The sequence below is a fragment of the Chlorocebus sabaeus genome, chromosome 6 (genome assembly GCF_047675955.1).
Source record: "Chlorocebus sabaeus isolate Y175 chromosome 6, mChlSab1.0.hap1, whole genome shotgun sequence".
Lineage (NCBI taxonomy): Eukaryota > Metazoa > Chordata > Mammalia > Primates > Cercopithecidae > Chlorocebus > Chlorocebus sabaeus.
In genome coordinates, this window is record NC_132909.1 from 4,112,168 (window position 1) to 4,130,399 (window position 18,232).

At 52.5% G+C, this 18,232-nt stretch overlaps 2 protein-coding genes across 9 annotated transcripts; both read right to left on the reverse strand.

Moving 5' to 3' along the window:
- Positions 1–2,481: 2,481 nt before the first annotated feature.
- RPS9 (ribosomal protein S9) lies at positions 2,482–9,373 on the reverse strand. The gene is made up of 5 exons (XM_007998028.3): positions 9,256–9,373; positions 8,863–8,984; positions 8,517–8,639; positions 3,652–3,838; positions 2,482–2,730 (listed from the first exon to the last, which is right to left on the reverse strand). The coding sequence occupies exons 2-5, from the start codon at positions 8,957–8,959 to the stop codon at positions 2,553–2,555; spliced, it is 585 nt and encodes a 194-aa protein (XP_007996219.1). The 5' UTR covers positions 8,960–8,984; positions 9,256–9,373; the 3' UTR covers positions 2,482–2,552.
- Positions 9,374–14,035: 4,662 nt separating this feature from the next.
- Positions 14,036–18,201, reverse strand: TSEN34 (tRNA splicing endonuclease subunit 34). 8 transcript variants are annotated; one of them, XM_007998020.3, is made up of 5 exons: positions 18,183–18,201; positions 16,306–16,552; positions 15,755–15,998; positions 15,346–15,603; positions 14,036–14,527 (listed from the first exon to the last, which is right to left on the reverse strand). In XM_007998020.3, exons 1-5 carry the CDS (start codon positions 18,185–18,187, stop codon positions 14,340–14,342), a joined length of 942 nt encoding a protein of 313 aa, XP_007996211.1. In that variant the 5' UTR covers positions 18,188–18,201; the 3' UTR covers positions 14,036–14,339. The 8 variants fall into 8 exon arrangements, with proteins under 8 accessions (XP_007996211.1, XP_007996215.1, XP_007996213.1 ...); XM_007998024.3 differs by lacking the exon at positions 18,183–18,201 and adding an exon at positions 17,737–17,845; XM_007998022.3 differs by lacking the exon at positions 18,183–18,201 and adding an exon at positions 17,575–17,675.
- Positions 18,202–18,232: the final 31 nt, after the last annotated feature.

An 18,232-nucleotide genomic window follows, 5' to 3' on the forward strand; every position in this document is an offset into this window, starting at 1 on the left:
GGGTAATGTGTCTTCAGTAACCCAAGCTCTGTGAGTCCAGCAGGAATCCTATCAGCTTCACCCACAAGTCCCCTCCTCCTGGCGGCATGCCTGGATGTGGTAACCACTCCATAAACCGCCTGATTGCGAGGCTGATGAAAGAAAAGATGCATTACAGAGCTCAGGACACGAAGCGACCTGCCTCTAGAATTAGAACAGTGACTGGGCTGTGTCCTAAGGCCCTGCCCTCTCTGGCCTCATGTGCTAGAACAAGGGTCACCCCTGGATTTGAGTTGGGTGAGGTGGAGGCAGGCAGAGCTTGGGGGAGTCAAATGTGGTCTAAAAGGCCCCCAGAGCCTACTGTCCCCACAGCCCCATCCTTCAGGGGGAGCCGAGCAAGGCCCTGGGGGAGGGGCTGTTCTCCTCCTGCAAGGCCACGGATGAGAACACATGACCTGTAACACAGAGCCCAGGGCTCCTTATACCCAGCACGCCCATCTGCCCTCCATGCTGTGGCTCAGTGGTCTGCACTGCTGGGGACCATGACAGGCAGGGTCACAACCTCCACCCTCATTGCCCATCTCCCTGCTGTGTGTCCAGGGAAGCCTTAGGCAGACACAGGGTGGTCAGTAACCCCGACGTTCATGGGCCAGAAGCCCAAGGCAGAAGGCATGGAGTTGAGACCGGTGAGAGCTCTCCCTGCAGGCCCCGGAGAGAGTGCATCCCCTAAATACCAGTCGCCTTATCTCAGGGGCGTCCAGGCAGCCCTCAGCCCTCCCTCTCAGCACAGCCGGGATCGCTGGTGCTCTCTGGAGATGGCCTGACCACCCAGTGTCACTCAGGCCGGTTTTGACAGCTCTGCATTGACCGGGACAAGGGGCTCCCAACCCCCTCCCTGACTTCCTCCTGGTGCCCTGTGAGCCACCCCCATGGGGACCAGCAGGGATGCTGCGGTGGACACGATGCCTCCTGCCAGAGGTTGGCCCCAACACCCCCACCCAATATGCTGGTTGCAGGTGAGGGGCCCCTGCCCAGCCCCCGTCCCGCTCTCTGCTCAGACCCTGGGCTCAGGGTCATCCCTGGTGATGAGGGTAGAGAAGGGAGAAAATGAGATGGGGGCAGTGGTCCAAGGAGATCACCAAGGAAGGGGGAGCAAGAGGCCCAGAGATTAAACAGACCCAAGCAGACCGGGCACTGCGGCTCACACCTGTCATCCTAGCACTTTGGGAGGTGGGTGGATTGCTTGAGGTGGGTGGATTGCTTGAGATCAGCCAGGGCAACATGGTGAGACCCGTCTCTACAAATTTTCGAGATGGAGTCTCCTCCCTCTGTTGCCCCACTCGCTGCCTCTGTAGGCAAAGCCCTGAAGATGAAGACGCGTTTCCTTCCCAAGCCTGTAGGCTTCTCCCCAGCAGAACCGCATACCTCACCTCCCACTCCTCTCTCCCTCCAGGCTGCTGCATCTGGAGCTCTGGGTGAGCTACGCCCAGGTGAGCCACCACCTCAGACCAGACAACTGCACTCTCTTCCTCCCAGGGGAGCTCCCAGAGGAGCCCAATGACTACGCTGCCCTGGCCATCCACTAGCCCACACAAGACCCAGACCCCACGCTCCAAGGAAGACCACAGTGAGCCCAGACGGTGCAGCAGCTGGCCCCATGTAGCAACCGAGGGAAGGGCCACCACCTAGCTCGAGTAAGCGGCAGTGGATTTCTCCGCGTGGTCTACAGCAACTCAGCTGTGTTCCAGAGCCATCCCTGCACTGACCTCCAACCCTGAAGGCCTCCAGACAAGGACCCAATCAGCTACAGCCTGCAGCCTGAGGGGTTGCACAAGTTCAAGTTTCTCACTTCCTCAGCAACCAAACCCCTTCCCAACACAGATGATCAACAAGGGCGAGAAAAGGGAAGCCTGCCAACCTCTTGACCATGAGTCCACAGAAGCACCAAATGCGGATAGGAGGAAGAGTTCCCTCAACGCCCCTTCCCCTACACGAACCCACTTCCCCTACATGTGAAGACAAAACCGGGAACTTGCCCAACATCAACCACATCACAAACAAGCTTTGAAACTGGCAAATTCGGTGAAGTGCTCCCCAACAAAAAGAGTCACTAACAGTTCACCTTCCCCAGCAACCAGTCTCAGGCCAGCTCTGCCCCACCTGTCTCCTGCTGGGCGGGGTCAGGGTCCCAGGGCCACAGGCAGGACAGGCCCCCACCTCCACTTGCTGCCTCCCCTGCCCAGCATCGACAGGCTCCCTCCCACCCCTATAAGCAAACACCGGCTTACTTGGAATTTCCATCTGGTTTTGACTGTTTTTCCCAAAAGACCATTGGTCTCTCCCCTGATGACAGAAGCTTCTGGTAAACATGTGTTCACGACTGTGGAAGAGTAGTACTGAGAGGCTGGGGACCACTGTCTGGCAGGCACGCTCCTGAGCCTCCCAGGGAAGGCTGCATGTTCAGAGCAGGGGAGAGGCAAGGAGACAACCACACACACCAACTGTAAAGCGCTGATCCTGTTTATTTGGCAGGAAAACTACACAATCCAGCAGCCCAGGAGGGAAAGGTGGGCTTAATCCTCCTCCTCGTCGTCTCCAGCCCCAGCCCCACCCTGGCCCTTCTTGGCGTTCTTCCTCTTCACGCGGCCCGGGCGGCCACCCCCATAGGGAGAGCGCAGGGAGAAGTCGATGTGCTTCTGGGAATCCAGGCGGACAATGAAGGACGGGATATTCACCACCTGCTTGCGGACCCTGGAAGAGGCAACAAAGTGAAGTGGACTGGAGGAGAAACAGACGCTAACCCCAGCTCAGGCACCACTCTCTCGTCTTCACCCACCCCGTGAGGCTGCCATGGCCACAGACACCGAGGCACTGTGGGAAGGGCGCTCCTGATCCTATGGGCCTCATGTGAGTCCAGGGTTTGAGGGTATCACCTTAATCCCCAAAAATGCTTCAGATGAGTTTCTCAACCACATTTTCTAGGAGAAATTCAAAAGTATCCCACCTAAGACCACAAAGCAAATGAGGTGGCTGAATAAGAGCCCAAGTTCCGAGTCTGAAACATCCTGAACCCCATCCTGACACTGAGCTGCATTACCAGGTGCGGCAGCAATGCCCACAAAAGCACGGCAACGCGGGGATACACTGACACACGAGGCTCTGCCTGCGGCTCACAGGCTTAGTGAAGGGCTGGGGCAGAGATTCTAAATGCTAACATCTTGCCCTCTTCCTGTGTAGCTCCTCCCCGTCAATGGTGCCACGTTACAGAAAGGGCACACTGAGTACCCAGAAAGCAGTCATGGATTAGGGTCTGGAATCAACTTCATAAACGAGTCAGGAGACAGCTGAAACCACCACCCAAGCGAGGAGAGGCTGGTTCTCTCCCTCCACTGGGGACACCAAGAGCTGTTACCTGTCCAGCTGCCCACATGCCTGGCAGAGGCCTTCACAAGGTGTACGGCTAGAGCCGCAGTGACCCTTGCGCTGGGCTATTGGGGCATGAGGCTGCCCCAGCTCCCTGGTGAGCTGTGTGCAAGGGTGAATCTGTACCCTCTGGGTGAGCTCACACCCATCACTTCCGAGGGCTGCATAGGAGATAGGACAGCAGGCTTAGTGAGGGCACCCACCGGAGGGGAGGCGGAGGAAGGTTCGGGCGCCCATCAGAGGTGGTACCTGATATGGCGCTGGCGGATCAGCACGCGAGCATGGTGGATGGACTTGGCCAAGCCCAGCTTGAAGACCTGGGTCTGCAGGCGTCTCTCTAAGAAATCCTCGATCTTCAGGCCCAGGATGTAATCCAGCTTCATCTTGCCCTCATCCAGCACCCCAATGCGGACCAGCCGCCGCAGCAGGGCGTTGCCTGGGAAGAGTGGGAGGAAGCACTGATTCAGCCTTCTGACCTCAGGCTTCTTGGGTTCAAATCCTGGCTCCACCTCTTCGTAGCCCCATGTCACGGTGGTGAGGCACAGGTAGTATTAGCACCAGTCACTGTGACCCGTATCACTGTCAAAACTATCCTATGGGCTGGGCGTGGTGGCTCACGCCTGTAATCCCAGCACTTTGGGAGTCTGAGATGGATCACTTGAGGTTAGGAGTTTGAGACCAACCTGGCCAACATGCCGAAACCCTGTCTCCACTAAAAATACAAAAAATTAGCCAGGCTGTTGGCACACTGCCTGTAATCCCAGCTATTCAGGAGGCTGAGGAAAGAAAATTGCTTGAACCCTGGAGGCGGAGGTTGCAGTGACCTGAGATGGGACCACTGCTCTCCAGCCTGGGACACAGAGTGAGATCCTGTCTCTCTCTCTCACACACACACACACACACAGAAAACCACCCTATGGGTGTCAGGCCATCATCCATAGTAACCTGCAGGTGACAGGAGGGCAAAATATACCTGCCTCCTCATCTGAAGAGTGTAACATCCCTCGCTCCACATTCGTAGCAACAGTAAAGGAAATCATCTCCTTACAAGGACTCAGTCTGCAAAAGACCAAGTGCAGCTGCTATTAAGCTACCACCACTGTTAACAAAGCAGTGGTTAAGAGTTCATATCCTGAGTCCAGAAAGCTCTTCTGATTAACCAGATGTGAGATTAAATCACATTCCCTATGCCATAAATATCAGTACCTACACCTTTTAGGGAGAGAAAAGAAATTTCTAACACTAGAATTTTTTCAGCCAAGTACATGTCATTCATTTTACTATTCTGTATGAAATTTTCCACTAAAAATATACACAGTATGTATATAACCTAACAACACACTGCATAAAATATCCAACAGATGTCAGCTACTACACCCCAGGCTCAGGACGACTTGCTCCTTACCCTGTCCAAAGCCATGGCTTCTAGCTAATACTCTGGACTCCCCTTGCCCACCTCCCTCAAGGCAAATGCCTTCCTGTAGGATCCCACTCACTGCTATAATCCCACACGCGTTCAGCAAATCAACTGCCCCTTGACACTGGGGTAAGTGTCTCAAACTTTTTTCCTTATTATGTGCACTTTTATAAAAAGTGCCTCTTACTAGTTATAGCAAACAATTCAAGCAAGCTTTAATAAATAGACCCACATTCATCAGGCACTTCTGATATTCCTGGCACTGTTGTTACCCTCCAAGCAAAGTTTGAAAGAAAGCTAGCTGACTTTGTGAGGACCCAAAGTCTTCCCAACAGGGAGCAGTTACAGGTAGGGAGATTTCAAAATGGAAACACCAGCTGTATACCTTTCCAGCATCCTGTGTCATACTATGGCTTCAATTTTTGTTCTCTTTTTTAATGCTCAACATCAGAGGATTTTTAAACACCTGAATATCAAAATACAAAAACATGTCCAAAAGGCAATGAAAACGAGTTTGGGATCATTTACCTCCTTGGACACTTCATGCCTTTTTGTGTTTACATTAGAAAATAGAAACTTCAGCCAGGCACAGTACCTTATGCCTGCCCTATAAACCCAGTATTTTGGGAGGCTGAGGCAGGAGCATCGATTGCATCCAGAAGTTTGAAACCAGCCTGGGCAACATAGTGAGACCCCATTTGTACCAAAACAAAAAAAAAAGGGAAAACTAAATTAGCCAGTCATGGTGGTACATGGTGGATTGCAGTCCCAGCTACTAGAGCTGAGGAGGATCACTTAAGCACAGGCGGTCCAGGTTGCAGTGAGCCACGACCATGCCACTGTGCTCCAGCCTAGGAGACAAAGCGTTGGAGACATCACCATTAGGCAAAATAAAGCCATGATTTGAAAAGAAAGTGTTTCACATTTATTATCATTTTTCAGACGGATTTTCCCTCGTTGCCCAGGCTGGAGTACAATGGTGATCTCGGCTCACTGCAAATTCCGCTTCCCGGGATTCTCCTGACTCAGCCTAGGATTACAGGCACACACCACCATGCCTGGCTAATTTTGTACTTTTTTTAGTAGAGACTAGGGGGTTTCTCCACGTTGTTCAGGCTGGTCTTGAACTCCCGACCTCAGGTGATCCGCCTGCCTTTGCCTCCCAAAGTGCTGGAATTACAGGTGTGAGCCACCGCGCCCGACCCACATTTATTAACCCATCTACTGAAAAAGAACAGAAGAGTCAACCACAGGCAAAACCTTTAAGTATGAAGACAACAGTTTTCAACAGCACCATAAACCTTACACCTTCAACAAAATCATGTCCTGCTACTGAGTACTGTTACACGGGCTCCGCTGGGCCAATGCACCAAGAGAATTTAAAATGCTTTAAAAATGCAAACCAGGGAGGACCTCAGTGGGAAACAGGTCCTTGTCATACGAGGCAGGTATTACAACGCCTTCATTTCTGATCTGAAAAATGGACATGATTCCTACATTTATTCACAATTGTGCTGAGGGTGGAATTCCTGATTTTTTTGTTTTGAGATGGAGTCTCGCTGTCACCCAAGCTGGAGTGCAGTGCTGCGGATTCCGTCTCCCAGGTTCGATCAATTCTCCCGCCTCCGCCTCCCGAGTAGCTGGGATTACAGGACCACCACCAGGCCCAGCTAATTTTTGTATTTTTAGTAGAGATGGAATTTCACCATGTTGGCCAGGCTAGTCTCCAACTCCTGACCTCAAGTGATCGGACCACCTCGGTCTCCCAAAGTGCTGGGATTACAGGCATGAGCCACCGCGCCTGGCCTCTATCTGTTGGTTAACTGCCAGCCAAATGTTAGCGGCTGTTCAGTCTTTTAACAGATGAGACTCAGAATCTCGCCAGTCACACGTTAGTGGGAAAGGCTGGATCTGAATCAAGGCGGGATTACACCAAAGAGCAATCCAAGCTCCTCCTTCCCGTCCCTGGCTAGGCTAGAGGGTTTCATTTACTAGAAAGTATACTTACCTGAACAGCTGTCTACCCCCTGGGAATTTTCACTTCTGCCTTGGAAAACCACAAATATCCCTCAGACACCTGCACCGCGTTCTCACGTGACTAAGTTTCATTGCGATTAGGCTCTATATTCAGAAAGTCCTCCCTAAAACCAGAGCCAGCTGTAGCCCACTCCCCACAGGACTCTGGGATAAACTCCCACCCAGTATCAGTATCCACGGGGGAGGGATCTCCAGCACTTTCATGAGATTGTCAACGGGGTCTACAAATTGACAAAAAGAATGAAAGGGTCAGGTGCAGTGGCTTACACCTGGAACCCCAGCACTATTTAAGGCTGAGGCGGAAGGATCACTTGAGGCCAGGAGTTGGAAACCATCCTGGGCAACAATGCAAGATCCTGTGCCTATTTAAAAAAAAAAAAAAAAAAAAAAAGGCTTCTAACATCTGCAAGCCCAGGTCAAACTGCGATAATCTGTGGCTAAGCATGCTCCGGGACTTTCTCAATGCCTAATATGGATGACCACTCTCATGCCTCACAGTCAGGGCTCAGGTGCAGAGACTGCTTTTCACCACAAATCACGACTACCCAAACTCAGGCAAAAGCAGCGTCTCAGGATACACTAATGCCAATCTTGGTCATGCCAATCTGCTGTAGAAAGCACTCCAATAACACCGCATCTCAGAGTAGATTTTAAAACAAAATGGTTAAGATGATCAACTTTCATGTTAATGTCTGTTCCACCACAATTAGTAAAGTAAGCCTAAGTCTATATGATCTGCATGCCCTTCTAAAGTCATCACCTGAAATGCTGTTCCCTGAGACATTTTACATATTCTCTCCTGTTCAGGCCTTTGCTCAATGCCATCTACATGTCCTTAACCAGCTTAATAAAGCAAGCACCAGCCTGGGCAACATGGTGAAACCCCGTCTCTACTAATACAAAATTAGCTGGGCGTGGTGGTGCATTAGCCTGTGATCCCAGCTACTTGGGAGGCTGAGACTGGAAAATCGCTTGAACCAGGGAGGCAGAGTTTGCAGTGAGTGGAGACTGCACCAACTGCACTCCAGCCTGGGCAACTGAGCGAGACTCCGTATCAAAAGTAAAATTAGCCGGATGTGGTGGCGTGTGCCTGTCTGTAGTACCAGCTACTTAGGAGGCTGAAATAGGAGAATTGTTTGAACCCAGGAGGCAGGGGTTGCAGTAAGCCGAAATTGAGCCACTGCACTCCAGCCTGGGCAACAGAGCAAGACTGTCCCAAAAAAATAAAACAAAAAAAATTTTTTAAAAACATAAAGCAAGCAAATGTGTAAACCCTGTTATCACCATCACTTATTCCAGAAATTCCACTTCATAGTCTACTCTCGCCACCAGCAAACCGACCACATAAGCAGTACTGTTTTGAGATACCATATAAAGATATAGACAAGTGCCCAAATGTGCAGGCCTATCTTTAGCTCTGGTCATTACCAAACTCAAGGTCCAGTAACTGGGCAAAAAAGCCACACGCCTAAGAAACAGGACAACGACTCTGATCCAGTTCCACTTTTCCTACTCCACAAGTGCCATTAAAACACTAAGTTAAAAGGCTGGCTCCATTTGTCCAATGACACAACTCATCACTAGAACAGAGGCGGCAGAACGGAGTATGCCCCTCACAAGCCCTGCGCCCCGTCGCTCTGCTGTGGATTCCCACACGTACCTTCGAACAGTCGCCGTGGGTCCTTCTCATCAAGCGTCAGCAGTTCCCGGGCGGCCTTGCGGATCTTGGCCAGGGTAAATTTGACCCTCCAGACCTCACGTTTGTTCCGGAGCCCATACTCGCCTGGTGGGGAGAAGAGAGTGGACAAGTGTAAGGGAGTGGACAAGTGTAGTCCCACGTACTGGTACAAAAACTACCCTGGCAGCTTTGGATACACAGAACCTTCCTAAACCACGAAGAGTACCAAATTTAGGGGGCAGACTAGATCAAGCACGTGGGCGCCTTCATCCACGTGTTACCCGCCTCCCGGAAGCCGAACCACTTCCCAGAAGCCTTGGCCACTCACCGATCAGCTTCAGCTCTTGGTCGAGACGAGATTTCTCAAAGGGTCTCCGCGGGGTCACGTAAGTTTTGCGACATACCCAGCTCCGGGCCACCGGCATGTTGGCTCCGCTTACCCGTCTGCGCCTGACCGGGAGGGAAGCGTGAGCCTAAGAGCTCCGGGCGGCGCCTGCGCAGTCCCACAACTACGCCAAAACCTTGCGGCGCCCGGATTGGATCTCGCGAGAATAACCTCCAAAGCTCTCATCGCCAGTATCCGCCCCCACTACCGTGCTGCACTCCCGTTCAACCACCCTACTCCAATCCCTAACGCCTTTAGCTTACTCATGGAAGCTCGGAAGGCCCGCGCGACCATCCAACCCAAACCCTAACGAAAAAGCACATCACCACAACTTACCTAAGCGAAAGACCCGGCCACTGACAAAGAGGCGCGCAAGCGACCAGGCTGCGCTCTTATAGTAACGCCGGCGCCTCGTGACGTCATCACGCACCAGGCACGTCTGAGCCAATCAGAAGAGGCGTTGACTGGCTAAGAAGCAGTAGAGACGTGAGGCTGGGCTAGAGCGGCGTACTAACCTGGGAGGACTCGGTTTCTTCTGTGCAAGGAGTGGAAACCTGAGAAGCGGGGAGAATCATCCTTCTCCGTCCCTGGACGGTGGTATTTCTCTTTCTTTCTGAGACAGGGTCTCGCTCTGTAGCCCAAGCTGGAGTGCAGTGTTGTGATCTCGGTTCACTGCTGCCCCGACGAACCTCTCCGGCTTGAGCGATCCTCCCACCTCCTCCCCAGTAGCTGTGATTACAAGCACACGCCACGAGCCCGGGTAACTTTTTTTTTTTCTTTTGGTACAGTCAGCGTCTTGCCATGTTGCCCAGTCTGGTCTTGAACTCCTGGCCTCGAGAGAGCCTCCCGCTTTGGCCCCCCAAAGTGCTGGGATTACAGGCGTGAGCCACCGCGCCCAGCCGAGATTATTTCTGTCACTGACAATAATGTGGCATTATGGAACGCTTTCTATGTGCCACATACTGTTCTAAGAATTTTAAATGTATTTACTCAATCTTCAATACATATGGAGCACTCTCGGAGAAGTTGCCCTCCCCCATGGTACTATTATCAATACCCACTTAAGGAGTATTAATACTATTATCAGTAATTTATTTTTTATTTTTTATTTATTTTTTTTGAGACGGAGTCTCACTCTGTCCCCCAGGCTGGAGTGCAGTGGCGCAATCTCGGCTCACTGCAAGCTCCGCCTCCCGGGTTCACGCCATTCTCCTACCTCAGCCTCCCGAGTAGCTGGGACTACAGGCGCCCGCCACTGCGCCCGGCTAATTTTTTTCTATTTTTTAGTAGAGACGGGGTTTCACCATGGTCTCGATCTCCTGACCTTGTGATCCGCCCGCCTCAGCCTCCCAAAGTGCTGGGATAGTAATTTATTTTTATTTATTTTTGAGACGGAGTTTCGCTCTTGTCACCCAGGCTGGAGTGCAGTGGCGCGATCTCGGTTCACTGCAACCTCTGCTTCCCGGGTTCAATAGATTCTCGTGCCCCGAGTAGCTGGGACTACAGGTGCCCACCACCATGCCCGGCTAATTTTTATGTTTTTAGTAGAGACAGGGTTTCGAATGCCCGGTCTCAAACTCCTGACTTCAAGTGATCCACCCACCTCAGCCTCCTAAAGTGCTGGGATTACAGGTGTGAACCACCGCGCCTGACCTAGTTCTCTTTTTATATATAGTCTGGTTATTGTCCGTTTGTGTACCCATCTGTCCACACCGGATGCAATGGTCTGTCTCCACCATAGCTCCTGTTCTTCAGTTCTCTTCCCTACGCTGCTGCCTCGGCAGTCAGTATCTCCTCAGGAAGCAGTCCTACCCACCCCTTTCTCTTCCACCGCATCCACACCATTCGGATGCCTGGATTCAAACGCCATGTCACCACTTGCTAGTTGCAGTGCCTTCGACAAGTTTCTCAATCAATCTGTGCCTCAGCGTCCTCCTCTGTAAAACGGGGAATGATGGTAGTGCCTACCTCATAGGCTTATTTGTGAGGATTGAGAGTCTGTCCAGTGTTTAGGAAAGTGTCTAGTGTAAATAAAGCGCCTAGTGTTAGCTATCATCGTCATTATTGTCATCTGCATTGTACTTCCATATCTTACAAACTACCTTGTTCAGTTTTATGGGGTTTTGTTTTGTTTGTTTTAAGACGGGGTTTTGCCATATTGCCCAGGCTGGTCTTGAACTCCTGGACTCAAGTGATCCACTCGCCTCAGCCTCCTCAAGTGCTGGGATTACAGGTGTGAGCCACCATGCCCGGCCAAATTTTACGCATTTTTGTATCTTGAACACGCGTATATTATTCTGTAACTAGAAACAAATGCCAATCACCTGGTGAATGGATAAACAAAATGCAGTTATGTCCATAAATGGAATATACAGCAGTAAAGAGGAACAAAGCTGGCCAGGGGGTCAGTGGCTCATGCCTATAATCCTAGCACTCTGGGAGGTTGAGGTGGGTGGATTGCCTGAGCTCAGGAGTTCGAGCCTGGGCAATTATGATGAAACCCTGTCTCTACTAAAATACAAAAAAATTAGCCTGACACCGTGGCTGGCGCCTGTAATCCCAGGTACTTGGGAGGCTGAGGTGGGAGAATCGCTTGAACCCAGGAGGCACAGGCTGCAGTGGGCCGAGATTGTGCTACTGCACTCCAGCCTGGGCAACAGAGCAAGACTCTGTCTCAAAAACAAATAATAATAATAATAAGCAAGGAAGAGGATGCACGTGGTCAGTTCATGAGGAAGCTGCAAAGTGGGACCTTTGGGTTTCACTCTGAGATGGAAAACTCCAGGCGAGTTTTAGACAGAGCTGTGACATGGTCTGACTTAACTTTTAATATGATGATTCTGGCTGCTCTGTTGAAAACACACAATAGAGGGGCAAGAATAGCAGGCAGGGCATGAGTTAGGAAGCTATCAAGATCAAATGAGCTATGGCTCGGTTTTTCTAAGATGCTGGCAGTGAAGGTGGAGGGTAGGGCCAAACTGGTGGATCCACAGTGCTTTGAACATGGCACCTATAGAATTTGTTGACTGACAACATGTGGGGACACCAGTCACAAAAGCTTTTTTGTTTTTAAATAGAGACGAGACGAGGTCTCACTATGTTCAGCCCAGGGTGGTCTCAAACTCCTGAGCTCAACTGATCTTCCCACCTCGGCCTCCCAAAGTGCTAGGATTACAGGTCTGAGCCACCACACCCAGCCACAAGAGTTTTAAATGAGGAACATTTCAGAGCGGAGACTCGTGACAGAGGTAATGAGACTTCTAAGTACTTTGTTGTAGATAGGAGAAAGGGTGGAGAATAGACATACAAAGCCACTTATGAAGCAGGCACAAAGAAGAGAGTATTGTCCAGGCAGGGGTTACTGTCTTGTCTTTTTTTTTTTGAGATGGAGTTTAGCTCTTGTTGCCCAGGCTGGAGTACAGTGGCACAATCTTGGCTCACTGCAACCTCTGCCTCCTGGGTTCAGGTGATTCTCCGGCCTTAGGCTCCTGAGTAGCTAGGAGTACAGGTGTGCACCACCATGCCCAGCTAATTTTTTTTTGTATTTTTAGTAGAGATGGGATTTTACCATGTTGGCCAGGCTGGTCTCAAATTCTTGACCTCAGGTGATCTGCCTACCACAGCCTCCCAAAGTGCTGGGATTACAGGCATGAGCCACCACGCCTGGCCCAGTATCACAATTTAAATTAATCTAAACTTAAAGGAAATTGAGATTCTATGAGTCGGTTTACTGGGAATGGCAAGAAAGAGGGGAGATGGGAGTCTCTCTAAACCTATTCTGGTTCTAGAGGCTGCTCAATTCACACAAAAAAGAGAAAGAATGAAACATGGGGGGAAGAAATTGAACAACTAGCGGTGGAGACTTTCAGCCCCAGAACTTTACCATGTGAATGTCTTTTTTGTTTTTGTTTTTTTGAGACAGAGTCTAGCTCTGTCGCCCAGACTGGAGTGCAGTGGCACGATCTCGGCTCACTGCAACCTCTGCCTCCTGAGTTCAAGCAATTCTCCTGCTTCAGCCTCCCAAGTAGCTAGGATTACAGGCACCCGCCACCACGCCCGGCTAATTTTTGCATTTTTAGTAGAGGCAGGGTTTCAGCATGTTGGCCAGGATGGTGTCGAAATCCTGACCTCGTGATCTGCCCGCCTCAGCCTCCCAAAGTGCTGGGATTGTAAGCCCCTGCGCCCGGCCTCACCATGTGAATGTATTACACTGACAAAATAAACGTGACAAAATAAAACTGCATATTGATAAGATAAAGGTGAAATTATTGGAATAGTGGTAGTGTTCTAGTACTTTCTTAAGCAAAAACATGGATAAATGATTTCGTAAGTGCATATTTTACACATATACATGTGTTTTAGCTTTTATAAAAATTGCAGAATATAACAAATCCAAAAAAAGAGTCTAAAATATAAATGTATAGTATCAAAAAAATTCTCAACCACTACCCAGGCCATGAAAAAGCAGAATGCCTTCCAGAGTCTTTCCTGACACTCTCCCCATGCTCTGAACTCCTAAAATTACAATACTCATTTCCTTTCATGATATACACACACACACACATACACACACACATACGTGTGTGTGTATATTTACATATATACACACGTATATATACATATAGATTTTTGAGACAGGATCTTGCGCTGTCTCCCAGGCTGGAGTACAGTGGTGCAATCACAGCTCACAGCAGCCTCAACTTCCCAGGGTCAAGGGATCCCTAATTTTTTTTAAATTATTTTTTGTAGAGATGGGTATTACAGTGTTGCCAGAGCTGGTCTCAAACTCCTGGACTCAAGCGATCCTCCTGCCTCGGCCTCTAAAAGTTCTGTGGGATTACAGGTGTGGGCCATCATGCCCGGCCTATATTTTTATTTATAACCTTTGTATGCATCTGGGAAATTTTATAGAAGTCTTTTCAAAAGGAAGTTTAGTGCGGTAGAAAGAGTGCAGATTTAGGAGTGAGGAAAACCAATTTTGAAAGGCCAGGCCTGCTATTTACTAACTATGTGACTTTGGGCAAGTCATTCCCCCTCCTCCAGGCCTTTTTCTCATCTATATATGCAGATGAGACTATCCACCGGTTCCAGGTTTGTCATAAACATTCAAATCATGAACATTTATATAACAAGTTTATTGAGATCTCCTGAGACTTAAACCCTGTAGAAAACAGATGAATCAAACCCAGGCCCCATTCTCAGGAAGCTCACAGTGGGAAAACAGGTAACTACAAAAACACAGCCAATAAGTGCTTTGAAACAAGGAAGAACATAAAAAGGATGTAGTGTTCGAAAACCTGGAATCAAAAACTAACCGCAGAGAAAGGTAGGAGGATGTTCTAGACTCCCAGAGAAGAGCTGGGGAACATCTAGAAAGGCTCTTGCTGCAGACACAGCCATGTACCCCTAGGTCTTGGAGTTCACTGCAGGCTGGCCCATTGCAAGGAGGTGTAGACCACCTTACCATCAGGCTGCGGAGAACAGAGGAGCAGGGTCTTTCGGACGCTGGTTCCAAGGCGCCCAGCAGCAACCAGGTCCTGGAGTGGGATGGGGTCCTCCGGGGCCCAGCACTGAGCGATGTAGTGGGCATGGAAGCGGAGGGGGTCACCTGGGGGAGGGAGAGAGCACTGAAGCAGTGACCAATGGCAGAGGGCTGGATGCCACAGGAACGACCACTGGGAGGAGATTTGAGATCATTTCAGCAATCACTATGGATACTCTAAAACAGATGCTCTTGGACCCAACTATTCCGCTCTAGACTTTTTTTTTTTTTTTTTTTTTGAGACGAAGTCTCGCTCTTGTTCCCCAGGCTGGAGTACAATGGCATGATCTCAGCTCACTGCAACCTCTGCCCCCTGGGTTCAAGTGATTCTCCTGCCTCAGCCTCCCGAGTAGCTGGAAATACAGGTGCCTACCCACCACACCCAGCTAGTTTTAGTATTTTTAGTAGAGACGGGGTTTCACCATGTTGGCCAGGCTGGTCTCAAACTCCTGACCTCAGGTGATCCACCTGTCTCAGCCTCCCAAAGTGCTGGGATTACGGGTGTGAGCCATGGCGCCCAGCCTGATGTCTAACTACTTCTAAGCGAATCTTCTGGATCACAGTAAACATTTAATAAAAGTTGCTAAACTGCTTTCCCAATTATTTCAGGAGCTCCAAAATGTTTCCTGTCCGTCTATGAATTTCAGAGGCTAAGACAAAGTGAGACAAAAAAAAAAAAAAATGCAGCTGGGCCTGTAATCCCAGCACTTCGGGAGGCCGAGGTGGGAGGACTGCTTGAGCCCAGGAAACGGGACCAGCCTGAGCAACAATAGAGACCCCATCTCTATTAAGACAAAAAAAAAAAGAAAGAAAAAAAAAAAACGCAGAATACATTGGGATCGTATGGAAAGGCACAGCAACCAGAGGCCCCAACCCAAACTCACCAGGATAGACCAGGAAGTCACCTCCGAACTTGCCAGCCGCACTGAGGAAGAACCCTCTCTCCCACAGGTCTCTGTAAATGCTGTAGCGCAGCTCATGGGCAGGGCGGCCGGCGTGGGGCCAGTCTTTAGACTGGACACGCCAGTCCAGGGGCCTGGCCTTGACAGGTCGAGGCCTGGCAGTGGCCAGCTGGACAAGGAGAGCAGATCTGGGCAAGGGGGCTACCCCATTTGAGGGTTCTGCTTGGGAAGAGGAGGGACCTGGTGGGGAGTACAGAGAAGAGTTTGGTAAATCCAAGGGGCAAAGTCTTCTCACCCTCAGGGAGACCCAGGCACTGGATTCCCTGCTAAAATTTCCAAAAGATCTCTCCTCTCCTTCCCGTGGTTCGTGGACTCCACCTCCCATACTCACGGGCTTCCTCCTGCTCTCCCGAAGCCTGGCCATCACTGGTCTCGTTCTCTTTGGCAGCCTGGCTCGAGCCGGCCTCATGGCTCGAGCTGGCCCCTGAAGCCTGTTCTAGTTTCTGCTTCTTGGCAGCCTGGCCCTCCGTAATCTTCTCCAGGAGCTCCTGACGACGGGTCTCCCGGGCCTCAGCTGCCAAGGCGCTCTGCTCCTGGAAGCTCTCCTCTTGCTGGCGCTTGAAGGCTGTCAGGGCCTGAGAAGCACACGTCGCTGGAACCTCCAAGCTTATGGTCCCTTCGGAAGCCAGGAATCCTGACTCCCAGGTCCGGCTCCCACCGAACCCAGGGGTTCCAGCCCCGCCCCCTTATGATCCCACCAGGGATCCCGCCAAGGCGCTCTGCTCCTGGAAGCTCTCCTCTTGCTGGTGCTTGAAGGCTGTCAGGGCCTGAGAAGCACACTTCGCTGGAAACTCCAAGCTTATGGTCCCTTCGGAAACCAGGAATCCTGACTCCCAAGTCCCGCTCCCACCGAACCCAGGAGTTCGAGCCCCGCCCCCTTACCAGGCTGTGGTGCTGAGGGTCTGGGCGCGGGGCGCTAACCAGAGTCACGGCGCCGATCTCGGCCAAGAGCCGCGCCTCTTCGGGCATCAGCAGCAGCGGGAGGCCCAGGCGCGAGTTCTGGCGGGGCCCGCGGGGCAGGGCGCCTACCGTGCGGCCCCCCACACCCAGGCGCTCCCGGAGGGCCTGCACCGCCTCGGCTCCCCACACCAGGGAGCGACCGTTCGCCACCTCCACCACTAGCATCCTCCTGCGGGAGCCGGGAAGCAAAGGAGTTACCGAAACGGCTGCGCGCAGCGGGCCACCGGAGCACAACCAAAGCCTCCGGGGTCTTGGCGAAGACCCGCCCCTAATTCTCAGGGGGCGGGGCCTCGCTCAGCCGCCGTTCACCACCTGCTGGGCCGGAGCGCCAGGCCCCACCCCAGGGCGATCCCGCCAGGCCCCGCGGCCGCTGGAGACCGACCCGCGGCCCTCGCCCCTCGCCGCGCCCCCGGGGCTCTGCTCTACCCTTGTGACCCTGCAGTCGGCACCCGCTTTGTGCCCACACTGCCGTACCTACCATTGCGCCTTGGAGTCTCAAAAACAAACCTCCCCAAGCGCGGCGACACGCCCCCTTACAAAAGTCCATTTTGGCACCACCCTCTTGCAAAGTGGGCGTCCCCCTTCGGGTGCTTCCATCAGGGGTCAGAAGCTCTCGAGGCTAAGGCACTGCCAAGGCCACACCCACTTCGGGACGCTCCGGCCTTGGCTCCTCCTCTTTCCGAACCACTGTGATTCTGCTTTCCGGCCTACAAGCTCTCAGACCCCCACAGTACAAAACCCTGCCCCCTTCCGAGCACAAGAAGTGCGGCGGTCGGGCGTCCTTGGCTTCACCGAATCCGCAGCCCCGCTCCCTTCTCGAACGCGAGCAATTTGGCGTTCGGGTGTTCTCGGCTCGGCCGAATCCGTAGCCCCGCCTCCTCCCGGACGCCTGAGGTTCGGCGTTCGGGCGTCATCGGCTCCCAGCAGTCCCGCAGGCTGTGGCCCCGCCCCCTCCGAGCGCCAGCGCACCCCCGACGGGGAGTTCCCGCCCGACGACCGAACCCCATAGCCGAAAGCCCCGCCCCTTGGGCACCCGCCGTCCACTCTCCGCTCGGGCGGGCTCACCCCACTTGGGAGCGCTCAGTCCGCCTCCTTGCTTCCCTTCACAATGTCCCACGGTCCACCGACAGAACCAGCGAGTCACCTCATAAACACTAACTCGCAGTCGAGGCGGAGCCACCCACTACGCACCGCGCCACGCGCTCCTTCCTCCACCCGCTCTGGCCGACCCTCGCGTCAACTTCGTCACCCCGCCCCGTCAGCGCCGGGGGAAGTCAGGACCCGCCCCTCGCAGGCTCGAAGCCCCGCCCTCCCCCCGCGGTGACCACCTTGGCCCCGCCCCACCGAGCGCACCTCCCTCTGCCGCTTCCTCTCCTCAGCTTGGGAACTTGAGGCTCGTCACCCTGGCCCCGTCCCCTAGGCGCACGCCGGCCCTCGGGGTTCCGCCCCTTTGAGGGCAAGCCGCTTTCGCCCCGCCCCCTTGTAAATCCTCATCGGTATCTGGCGAACCTGTTGACTCCGCCTATCATCCTAGCGTCCCTTGTACCCAACTATCTACGAAGTAAACCGAAGCTTATGGCCCCACCCACATCCGGCCGAGTCTGTGTTCCCGCCCACATCGGAACAGTGACACTAAGGACTCGACTATCTCCGAAGAAAGCCGAAACATGTGGCCCCGCCCACAGTAGCCCCAGCGCTCCGTTCTCGACTATCTCCGAAGTGAGCCGAAGTTTCTGGCCCCGCCTCCCGTGAACTCAAGCTCCCGATTGTGCCCGAAGGAACCCGAACGGAGACCGCACCTCATCCCTCACGCCGAGCTCCAGACCCCGCCTCCTTTCCGGATCCCGTC